We start from the raw sequence: 12,753 nt of genomic DNA, 5'->3' as shown, positions 1-12,753 counted from the left end.
GTGTGTTTGTAGAGTGTGTGTGTGCTCCAGCAGCAGTACCAGGCTGTCGTCCTGTGCCTTCACTAATATACTGTGATGTGGCTTTTGCCCCTCCTTTGCTCTGCAGTCAATCCACAGACAGTTCACGGGATCAAAGGGCCCCACTGCATTTATTGCCATTTACTGCTCTTAAGTATATTATAACATGCCTTAGAAGGAGATGTGAGATCTATAACAAGGAAGAGAGATTAACATGAACGCAAAAAGAGAAAAAAGAGATTAATCTGTGAATGTTATCACACAGTCACAAAGTACATAATAAAGATGTTAATTATTTACCTCATGATAGCTGACTGGCCCTGACAATGGCCTTTGTCCCACTTATTCTTTCTTGGTGTGGTATTTGTCAATATCATTTCATATGACATGTGATTGGCTAATGAATAACATCCTTATCTTGAAGGAACCTTTTATGATAAAACAGGTTTCCACTGTCGCAAAATGAATGGTAATAATATGACGTAAGTGACTGACAGTTTACGAAAAATCTCGTTGCAGGGGCATTCTGGCTTTGACTTGAAACCCCTTTTAGTCACATTTAGGTCATTATTTACTTTCATAAATTGAATATTTTTCATTAAAAACTGTAAATAAAAGCATTTCAGAAAGTCTAAAAGTAGATAACCCTGATGATTTTGTTTTGGTTTTTTTTTTGTGTAGTCTTTATGTAGTTTGTGGTGCTTCTGTCTGATCATCAGGGCTGTGGTCAGCATGAGGATTATTTATTATGAATTTTAGCAACCTGGCAGGAGTTTACACTCCGAAATGAAAAGGTCGGTGGTTTCTACGTTGATTCCAGCATTTTTTTTTTCCACCACTGTAATAAACACTTCAGCTTCATTCTTCACCCAGCATTGAATACATGAGGGTTTAAGTGCTTTTTCACAGTATAACTGAATGAACAAAATATGAGAACTCTTCACTCACAACCTTTATTTCTAAAACTTTGTATTCTGCAAACGCTGCATGGTGGCGCAGCAGGTAGTGCGTGTGCCTCACAGCAAGAAGGTCGCTGGTTCAATTCCCAGGTCGGGCCTTTCTGTGTGAGTGTGAGCGTGAATGGCTGTCTGTCTTGTGTGTTGCCCTGCGACCGGTTCAGGATGTACCCTGCCTCTTGCCCCCCCCCCCCAACAATGTTTTGCTCTCACCTTCACGCCTCTTGCAGACTGAGTTAATTTAAAGCCTCGAGGTGTAAACAGAAAGCACAAATGTATTAACAACACAAGATAAGTGTCCTACCAGAAGCTAAGAAAACCCCACTGAAGATATGGAACCTTTACATCATAATATACAGTAAAGAGGAATAAACTGCTGCAGTTGCATCTTGGCCTGAAGTTTTCATTAGAAACTGTGTAAATTGACTGTGTAAATTGTTACATACAAAAGTGGCATCACACTACTCAGCCTCGCTGGTAAAGTCTACTCCAAGGTGTTGGTAAGGAGGGTTCAGCTGATAGTCGAACCTCAGATTGAAGAGGAACAATGCGGATTCCGTCCTGGCCGTGGAACGGACCTGGGGCCTCATGTACAAAGACTTTCGTGGATTTCCTACTGAGACATGGCCTACACTCAATTCCAGAAAACGTTGTACGCACAAAAATATCCAGATATATGAATCTGTGCACACACATGAATCCAAGCACACTTCCTTTGTACATCCCAATCAACATGGAATTGAGCTCACATGTTGGAGTACCTGAGCCCTCCCTGTCCACGCCCCTATTTAAATACGCGAATCATATTTAAATGAGCCTTGCACCTGGCATTCCCCTCTTGGCACGATCAGAAAATTTAAAAAAGAATAAGTAAGATGGGAAAGAAAAAGAATTTCACCAAAAGCAAATTCGAGGCGTTACTGGCTGAAGTGGAGATGCGCAAAAATGTGCTCTTCGGCATGCTGTCCTCCAGCATAAGCAACAAACGCAAGAGGAGTGAGTGGGAGAGTGTGTGTGAGGCTGTCAATGCTGTGGGGTCAGAGAAGTGCACACAAGCAGAAGTGAAAAAGAAGTGGTCCGCCTGGGGTCACTTGAAAGCAGACTAGACTGGTAAACTGGATTTACAGTTTCCATTCGTTAATTTTATACACTACTTACATGAATCACACACTATTGTTGCAAATTAGTGCAGAAGTGCGCTGGGGAAAAGGTGAAGCTGATTAAGACATTTCACACTTTACGCACGTAATTATTAACATGAGTACTTTGCACACAGAGACAATCAGGGGCTTGTTAGAAAGATCTTAAGCTGTAGTTTAACCAGCAAGAAACAGCAAGTCACTAACTTTAACCACTGACTAGTAATGATGCTGTGAAGACGGGATAGAATCCCGTCTATGAGGGCGCACATGCTGAATGCGCTTCACGGGGATTAATATTACATGAATAAATTTACTCATCAAGAAGCCACCCATCGCGCACAGTGCCAGCTTGTAGTCTGTTCCCAACCATGCTGTTATTCAGAATGTATGAATTGTGCATTGAACCAGGCCACCTTGCCACAATGTTGGTTAATTGCATTTGCGCATCACATATGATCTGTACACTGATCGAATGAAAATGTTTCCTCTTGACATACAAATTCATCATGTGATGATGGCGCTTTTATAGCAATGTGAGTACAGTCGATGGCTCCAATTACATTTGGAAAACTGGCTCTCGCTGCAAATTGCGCTTTAATGTTGACCTGTTCAGCTGCATTGTATGGTTATTTGATATACCTGACTGACATGCGGATAATTCCGTCCCACACGGCTGGCATGGCTTGGCTCGTGGTCGACTGGCGCAGTTCATGTGTCTCTGATGTGCACATCCCAGCATCACCTCTAAGTGTCGCCAAAGGATCAGCAGGTGCAGAAATGTGCGTATGCCAGCCATGAAGTTGGCGTGACGCACCGCACATTTCCACGGTCATCTGAACTTTGCCTTGAAAAAGAGCATACGCCACGTTTTTGTGCATACGCAACCTTTGTACATGAGGCACCAGTTCTTTACTCTCGCAAGGATCCTGGAAGGGGCCTTGGAGTATGCCCATCCGGTCTACATGTGTTTTGTGCACTTGGAGAAGGCATATGACCGGGTCCCCCGGGAGAAATTGTGGGAGGTGCTGCTGGCGTATGGGGTGAGGGGGTCATTTCTCAGGGCCATCCAATCTTTATATGCCCAAAGCAAGAGCTGTGTTCGGGTACTCAGCAGTAAGTCGGACTTACTGCTTACTGGGGACTTACTAGGGTTGGCCTCCGTCAGGGTTGTGCCTTGTCACCAATCCTGTTTGTGATATTCATGGACAGAATATCAAGGCCTTGTCGGGGGGAGGAGGCTCTGCAGTTTGGTGTGCTGAGGGTCTCATCACTGCTTTTTGCACATGATGTGGTCCTGTTGGCATCATCAGTCTGTGATCTCCGGCACTCACTGGATCGGTTCGCAGCCGAGTGTGAAGCGGCTGGGATGAGGATCAGCACCTCTAAATCTGAGGCCATGGTTCTCAGCAGGGAACTGATGGATTGCCTACTCCAGGTAGGGAATGAGTCCTTGCTCCAAGTGAAGGAGTTCAAGTACCTTGGGGTCTTGTTCACGAGTGAGGGGACGATGGAATGTGACATTGGTTGGAGAATCGGAGCAGCAGGGGCAGTATTGCGTTTGCTCTACCGCACCATTGTGACGAAAAGAGAGCTGAACCAGAAGGCAAAGCTCTTGATCTACTGGTCAATCTTCGTTCCGACTCTCACCTATGGTCATGAGGGCTGGATCCTGACCGAAAGAACTAGATTGTGGGTACAAGCGGCCAAAATGGGTTTCCTCAGGAGGGTGGCTGGCATCTTCCTTAGGGATAGGGTAAGAAGCTCAGTCATCCATGAGGGACTTGGAGTAGAGCCACTTCTCCTTTGCATCGAAAGCAGCCAGTTGAGGTGGTTCGGGCATCTGGTAAGGATGCCCCCTGGGTGCCTCCCCAAGGAGGTGTTCCAGGCACGTCCAGCTGGGAGGAGACCACTGGGAAGACCCAGGACTAGGTAGAGAGATTTTATCTTCACATTGGCCTGGGAACGCCTCGGGATCCCCCAGTCAGAGCTGGTTAATGTGGCCCGGGAAAGGGAATTTTGGGGTCCCCTGCTGAAGCTGTTGCCCCCGCGACCCGACTCCGGATAAGCGGTTGATGATGAGATGAGATGAGATGAGATGAGATGAGATGAGATGAGATGAGATGAGATGAGATGAGATGAGATGAGACACAAAAGTTGTCCATCAGACTGCTATTTCTTTTAAGCATATCCATCTAATCACCAAACTGAATAGTAACAACATGCTCCTCTCAAAGAAGGCTCCAGGCCCTGATGGTGTCAGCCCCAGGGTGCTCAAAGCCTGTGCCCCCCAGCTGTGTGGAGTTCTTCACCATGTCTTCAACATGAGCCTAAGTCTCCAAAGGGTCCCCATGCTATGGAAGACATCGTGCCTCGTTCCTGTGCCAAAGACATTACGGCCCAGGGCCTCAACGGACTACTGACCTGTGGCACTGATCTCCCACATTATGAAGACCCTGGAGAGACTCGTCCCGGAGCAGCTCCGGCCCATGGTCGAGCCACGGCTCCAGCCCCGACTTGGAGTTGAGGACGCCATCATCTACCTGCTCAACCGTGTCTACACCCACCTGGTCCAGTGCATTTAACACCATCCGTCCAGCTCTACTGGGTGACAAACTGACAGCTATGCAGGTGGACGCCCCCCTAGTGTCCTGGATTGTGGACTACCTGACTGGCAGACCACAGTATGTGCGCTTGCAACAGAGTGGTCAGCAACACTGGGGCCCCAGAGTGGACTGTTCTGTCTCCCATCCTCTTCACCCTCTACACCATAGACTTCAACTATTGCACAGAGACCTGCCCCCTTCAGAAGTTTTCTGATGACTCTGTGATCGTTGGATGTATCAGTGAGGGTGATGAGGATGAGTACAGGGCTGCTGTGGGCAATTTTGTCACATGGTGTGAGCAGAACCATATGCAACTAAATGTGGCAAACACTAACACTAAGTTTGAACAGAGAGTCGCCGCAATTGTGGGTGACACTGCTCTCTCAGGGACAGCAGCATACCCCCAGTCCTGTCCAGGCAGTGCCACCATCCCTTCAGCAGACCGATTGTCCTCCCAACGACTGACCGAGTGCAGGAATGGAGGTCATTGTACCTCAGCTCTTGGTCAGTCTGAGGGTTGGTGAGAGGGGTCATCAGCCAGCTCTTAAATGGGTAGCCACAGTCGCCTGGGGTCACTTGAAAGCAGACTGGACTGGTAAACTGGATTTACAGTTTCCATTCGTTAATTTTATACACTACTTACATGAATCACACACTATTGTTGCAAATTAGTGCCGAAGTGCGCTGGGGAAAAGGTGAAGCTGATTAAGACATTTCACACTTTGCAGGTGGACGCGTGTGTATGTGCTCCAGCAGCAGTACCAGGCTGTCGTCCTGCGCCTTCACTATTAACCTGTGACATGTCTTCTCTACTTTTACCCCTCCATTCCTCTGCAGTCAATCCACGGACAGTTCATGGGGTCAAAGGGCCCCACTACATTTATTGCTCTTGAGTATATTATAACATGCCTTAGAAGGAGATGTGAGATCTATAACAAGGAAGAGACATTAACATGAACACATGTGTAAAAAGAGATTGACCTGTAAATATTATTCACAAAGTACATAATAAAGATGTTAATTATTTACCTCATGATAGCTGACTGGCCTTGACAATGGCCTTTGTCCCACTTATTCTTTCTTGGTGTGGTATTTGTCAATATCATTTCATATGACATGTGATTGGCTAATGAATAACATCCTTATCTTGAAGGAACCTTTTATGATAAAACAAGTCGTCATTGTCGCAAAATGACTGGAAATAATATGATGTGAGTGACTGACAGTTTACGAAAAATCTCGTTGCAGGGGCATTCTGGCTTTGACTTGAAACCCCTTTTAGTCACATTTAGGTCATTATTTACTTTCATAAATTGAATATTTTTCGTTAAAAACTGTAAATAAAAGCATTTCAGAAAGTCTAAAAGTAGATAACCCTGATGATTTTAGTTTTTTTGAGGCTTTATGTAGTTTGTGGTGCTTCTGTCTGATCATCAGGGCTGTGGTCAGCATGAGGATTATTTATTATGAATTTTAGCAACCTGGCAGAAGTTTACACTCCGAAATGAAAAGCCTACATATGGTTGGTGTTTTCTACGCTGATTCCAGCATTTTTTTTCCACCACTGTAATAAACACTTCAGCTTAATTCTACACCTAGCATTAAAGAGAAGACATGAGGGTTTAAGAGCTTTTCAAAGTATAACTGAATGAATAAAACACGAAAACTCTTCATTAATTCACTCACCTTTATTTCTAAAACTTTGTATTCTCACCTTCAAGCCTGTATCTTCCAGAATGAGTTACTTTAAAGCCTTGAGGTGTAAACAGAAAGCACAAATGCATTAAGAACACAAGATAAGTGTCCCACTAATACTTATACTTACTTAATAAGCTGAGTAAGAAAACCCCATTGAAGATATGGAACCTTTACATCATAATATACAGTAAAGAGGAATAACCTGCTGCAGTTGCATCTTGCCCTGAAGTCTCCATTAGAAACTGTGGACTGTGTGAATTGTTACACACAAACGTTGTCCATCAGACTGCTATTTCTTTTAAGCATATCCATCTAATCACCAAACTGAATAGTAACAACAAGCTACTGTGTACTGTGCTCCTGTCCGATCATTAAGAGAAGATTTTTGTATGTGAAGCAAAGAAAATGCTGCAGTTTCTTACCACAACCACTAGGTGTCAATAGATTCATTCTCTGCTCACACTGAACCCTGCATTAATAATAATAAAAACAAACTTTATTTGTACCTTTCATACAGGAATTGCAGCTCAAAGACGTGAGTATTTTATATAGAAAAGACAGAATGGACATAAAAACATTAAAAAAATACAAACTAAAACAGAGAATGAAACACACATTACTTAGTTTACTGTCGAAACATACTTTTTCAGCAAAATCACTGATTTAAAAGTCAAGTTCTGCTGTCACAGAACTACAACAACTGTAACTTACTAACCAAAATAATACCTTCTTTAAGCTGATTTTGTTGCTTTTTTTATATTTTACACATACAGTGAATGACTGTGTGAGGCTTATCAAAACATACCTGCAAAACAATGACATGATGATTTTTGTACCTCAGAACAGGCAAATAACAAATACACAAAAAACACATTGGACTTTTTGTACATTATATATATATAAACATGATATTCACCCAGAGGGCAAAACGATCACCAATTGGTATCAAGTAGTGATAACTGAACGTACACTGGTAATTGTGATGACAAAGGGAATCACAATCAATACAGTCAGTCCTGCAATCGATTAGTCATGCCAAGTGCTATGAGGAGCTTCTGATGAAAGGCTGGTACCCTCTCCTTTTGGACAGGCCAGTCCAGGATGCAGCAAGGACGCAACATGCCCCTGCGGAGGAAGAGTGAGCGAGACAACTTGTAGTCGTGAACATCCTGCAGGAAGACCAGAACCACAGAGTCCCTGCTGGCTTCAATGACCTGGTGTAGGGCGTGATGGGCTTTAAATCTGGATAGACAGGAGGGCAGAGAGACAACTATGAGAACGAGCTTCATCACAAATACAGAACACAGATAAATATGCTATGCATCACAAAAGATTTTACTTTGTGTGTTAGATTTACCGTCGACACCAGGGATCTCTGAGAAGACTTTCAGTGACGACAAACAAGATTTTCCGAGACTTCCTCATATTTTCCACAATGGATTCCAGCTGTGACATGCCAGGGACTGAGTCTCGATCCTCCAGATAAAACCTGCACTTTTCATGCTCCAAGGGGACCATCCTTCTCTCCACCCAGCTCCTGTCCTTCTCTGCATGGATGACATAAGCGTCGTACTCGTATTCCCTGCCCTCTTCAACTTTGGCGTCGCTAAACCCTAGTGTGCGATTGATCAGTATGTTCCAATAAAACTGAATCCTCCAGCCGTGGAACCGCAAGAGAAGTGCAGTGACAGTCAGCATGATGACAGCTGTGCTGCTCAGGATGTAAAGAGCCTGAAACGGGGTCATATCTTTGCAAGAGAGGGGGTCAAAATCCATGATGGAGTGGTTAAAGGAAGCCAGTGGAGTGTTGCACATATACAGCTCCCTGACACCGGGCACAGCAGTCTTATTTGTATTCAACCATGTCACGAACCACAGGATGCTCTCACACGTGCAGTCAAAGGGATTTTTGCCCATGACGAGCAGGCTGAGGTTGCTCATGGGAGTCTTGAACACCTCGGGCCTCACGCTTGTGATCAGATTCTTCTGTAAAAACAAAGCCCTCAGTGAGATCAGGTCATCAAAAATCGACTTCTTGAGATTGTCAAGGAGATTGTTAGCCAAGCTTAGTTCACGGAGGTCCCTCAGCCCTCTCAGAGCCTCTGCTGGGATCTCATCCAGCCCATTATTATCCATCAGTAAGGTTGTCAATTTCCGAGCCCATTTGAGAAACAGCACTGGCCCTCCTAGGTTGGCACTCTTCCACAAACGGGCCAAGTTATTGTGTTGGAGCTTCAGCACCTGCAGGTTCACAAGCCCCTCCAACATATTCTCTCTGATGTTAGCAATGTTGTTGTTGCTGAGGTCCAGGACGCTGAGGTTGGACAGGGGACTGAACGGAGAGGGATCTAGGTTCAAGGCTGTGGCTTTAAGACTTCTTCCCAAAGTCAGGACCCTAAGATTGGACACATTGGCAAACGAGGTGGAGCTTAGATTGACCATCTGGAAGTTATTGGACATGTGAATCTCTTGAAGTTGGCCCAGACCTTCAAACTCTTTGCCAGTGAGAGTTTGCCTGATAAAGTTGGAGTCTAGAAGGAGAGTGGTGAGGTTTCTGAGAACAGAGAAGCCTCCAGGATTGATACGTGTTATCGCTGCTCTTGTCAGATTGAGCTTCCTGAGAGGTGATCCAGCAAGAGAGACAAAGGTCTTGTTGGTGATGATTTTGAGTGAGGGGTAATTACTCCAGCTCATGTCGAGTTCTTCCAGACTTGTCAGGCCTGTAAACGTTTGCTCTGTTACTTCCCGAGCCGCAGTTCTCTGTAATATCAAACTCTCCAGGGTGCTTAATGGCTGGAAGGAGAAATCATCAATAATTGGGATGGGGGAGGTGTGACCTTTCACCAGAGCATTTGTCAATTGGAGTTTTTTTAAACTTTTGAGCCCCTGAAATGTGTCCTTGGTCAGGTGCTTGATGTTGTTGTCCACCAGCATCAGAGTCTCAAGTCTGGACAGCCACTGAAACGAGCCTTTCTCAATCTTACCCATGCCGTTACCGGACAGATCCAGAGAGGTTAGATGTGTTTTCTCTAGCCCTCGAAAGGTCGTGTTTGTGAGTGTGACCAGCTTCATTTTCCGAAGAGACAGGGCATCAATGTCCGTCCCTGACAGCTCTGAGCAGAGTTTAGCTATAACCAGAGTGCCCATGTTACTTTGATCCATGATTAAAGCATGTAGGTGTGAAATGGGCTTGAAGCATCCGGGCTCAAACTGCAACAAAACAAAAAAGGGGAAACAAAACAGATAACTGAAAGTCAGGTGCGACATTTCTCAACGCTATTTTCTACTAGTTCCAATTTTGACCACATCATTTTAGGTAAGTCTCTTACTGTTTTTAGAGATACAGACGACAGGTTGAGGACTTGTAGAAAGGACGAGCGGCTAAGGAAGGAAAAGTCGTCTTTCTTCAGAGTGGTGAAGTCATTGAATGCCAGGTTGAGGTTCACCAGGCTGGGCAGCTGAGGCTGGGAGCCCAGCTTGGCTGACTGCAGCTTGTTGGTGGAAACATCAAGAAATTTCAGGCTCTGTGAATGACAACAGGTGAATATAAACAAAATTAAGTGACCGATCTATTTAGCTGGAAAATGGCATTTGTGGAGATCCAGTGGAGCCTAGTGCACAGATCATGTGCGGGTCTCAGAGAGCAGCAAAGCTCTTTGACTCCGCCTGACAATTTCTTTATGAGATATTTGGGTTTGTATACCAACATCATCCTACAGCAGAGACTGATTGAAGCTTATCTAATTTATCTTTCATTTGCTTCAAGTTGGTTTGACACTGCCAGAGTTGCAGCTGAAAGGATAAGGCTAAAATTGTCATGCACACCATAATAATACATCTAAGGAACACATTAACTGAACGAAAAACATGAATGTAATTATAGGCAGATCTACTAGCCATGATGATGAGAGGCCATATTATAAGTTTACACATTCGCACAATCTTTTTTGCCAGCTGTCCTTCCTGCTTTTGGCAGCTGTGTTACTTAAAGCCTAGATTATGTGTTTAAGTTGCTCATATTATCTGTATACTTTGCTCTTCGTTCACTCTGCTTCCAGTAAGACTTTCCATGTTTGCAATTGGTCGTATGCTGCAGACGCTGCCCGTGTTATGTGGGTGTGCTCATGGCTACATTGGGAAAACCTGGGTTATTAGGCTCAATTATCTGAGCCAGATAACAAAAAGATATGATGATAAGCATGAGCAGCCTATGTTTTGAGCTGCACCTGCACTGTACTCATTTAAAAGCAAACTCAAGGCCTCTTTTTTGTTTAAAAATTACTATTTACCATCATTTCAGTCATCTGTGTCATTATTGCACCTTTGCTAATGAGGCTCTCACTCAGTTTCCCCCCAGCTTATCAAAGGTCCTGCTCATCTGTGTAACTGGTCTCTATACCTGTAGTGCAGAGAAGGGCTCTCCTTGCAGCTTTAGCCTATTGCTAGCCAAAGACAGCCTTGTCAGATTGGTGCAATGGCTCACATCCTCCTTCCTCAGCAAAAGCACTTGGTTGTGTTCCATGTTGAGTGTCTGCAGCAGAGGAAGAGTCTGGCACAAGCCGCCGTCCAGCTTGGTGATACTGTTGTAACCGACATCAAGGTGGAGGAGGCCTGGGTACGGGGTTAGTGACACGGGGGGCATCCCGTGCAGTATGTTGTGAGAAATGTCCAGGCTGGTGATGTTCCTGGGAAGGTCTGGAGGGACGGCGCTGAGGCTGAGGTGGCTGCAGTCAGCTCTGCCGTCTCGCACGTGGCAGGAAGTCTTCTTCTGGCAGACCACGCAACCGTAAGGTCCCGTCATGAGGTAACATGTGATGAGCAGCGCCGGGAGGAGGAGGGGACGAGGTGCACACATCGCTTCAAAACCCTTTAAAGAAGAGAGATAAAATCTGCATAAAAATCTTCATTGATTTTGGAAACCTGGAGGCAGCACAATAACACTGACGTATTACGATCTCATAAAGTTGATATGGCAAACGTGTCTATACATCACACAGGCGAAGAGCATCATCAGGGAATATTTAGAGTCGTACTTCTGGCAACATGAAAGTAGCTCTGCTTTGGTATCAACCAACTCCTGACAGATATCTGGCTTTTTTGCTAAAATCACCTGCCTGACGCTGCTGAAGAGGCGGCTGATGGGATGAGTGAATCAAAGCAGTTCAGCTGCAGGCTGTAAAATCAACACAACGAGCTTCTTATAGCTGAGTCGGTTGATTACATGGATTCATCACTATGAGCAACAGCTTTCAATATACACGCAGTCATTTGATCTATTGTACATACAAAAATATTGATTGGTGCAGCTTCAATAAACAGGATTGACCAAGCATCACATCAATGTGTCATCAAAGTTTCTGACATTACAACATGTAATATGACTTTGAATGCTGTGCACAGAAGTTCCAGATTATTATCAAAGTATGCCAACATGACTATAATTAGGATTGTACATTCATTACAGAATAAAGTGTCACTGACTAATTTCAACATAAGACCTGCAGATGTTCTTACCAGATTTTGCCTTCGCATCTAATCTGTTGCATCTAGACAGCACTGACTTCCAGCAGCTCAGTTTCTTTTCTTCAGGAGCTCAGACAGAGCCTCACAGGGAGCTTATGAAACAGGCACTGCGGACGAAACAGCCAGGAAACAAGGAAATGAGAAACTGGAAGCTTCGGGTTTCACTTCTACACCAGTTTCTAAATCCGCTTATGAATTAACTGTTTCTTACAGGAGGATAATCAGAGGAAGCCAATCGGCCGGTTTGGATGAAATTCATACTCACGTTCTGAAAAACTTACTGGAGCCAGTGTTTTTAAGTACTTTCGATTACTGAGACTTTCCCAGTGCCTGCTGGGATATAACCGGGCTGTTGGCTTATTAAGGATCAGCTGAGGCGTGGTGCAGACAGGCGAGTCTTGGCGTTTCAGCCACAGTCAGAGAGGGACGGACCTGCCGAGAGACGTTCAGGGACAGTTAACACAGCGCCAACCGGAGGGGAAACGGCGCATCTGTACCGTAATGTTTGTATTAAACAAGAAAGAGTTGGTGTTTCCAGTCACCTCTTCAGTGCCAAATTCCTTTAATCTGCTTTAAAAACTTTATGAAAGAGAAAGACATTGTGTATTTTAAACGTCGATGATTTCAATAAAACAAACACAGGCAACACTCAGCTCTGTGTGGACTCGGTACCGCAAGTTTACTAGTACACGTGCAAGACATTTCCCAAATCATCATCTGTTTGGACAAGTGTGTGCACTACAAGGACTTTGACTCCGGTTTTAAGTTGCTCCCAGTGTACTTACACAGGGATCGTTACACAGCTGAATAGAC

General features: G+C 44.6%; 1 protein-coding gene across 1 annotated transcript; it reads right to left on the bottom strand.

Annotated features, from left to right (window-relative positions):
- Positions 1-7,175: 7,175 nt before the first annotated feature.
- On the bottom strand, positions 7,176-12,354 carry LOC139348310 (toll-like receptor 3). The gene is given in 7 exon segments (XM_070988268.1): positions 7,176-7,513; positions 7,515-7,659; positions 7,775-9,627; positions 9,747-9,941; positions 10,817-11,284; positions 11,932-12,047; positions 12,206-12,354. Coding segments are annotated over 6 exon segments (2,733 nt in total). The 5' UTR covers positions 11,950-12,047; positions 12,206-12,354; the 3' UTR covers positions 7,176-7,459.
- Positions 12,355-12,753: the final 399 nt, after the last annotated feature.

The sequence above is a fragment of the Chaetodon trifascialis genome, chromosome 2 (genome assembly GCF_039877785.1).
Source record: "Chaetodon trifascialis isolate fChaTrf1 chromosome 2, fChaTrf1.hap1, whole genome shotgun sequence".
NCBI lineage: Eukaryota > Metazoa > Chordata > Actinopteri > Chaetodontiformes > Chaetodontidae > Chaetodon > Chaetodon trifascialis.
Note: the sequence above shows the minus strand (reverse complement) of the source record. Positions and strands in the feature narration are given on the sequence as shown.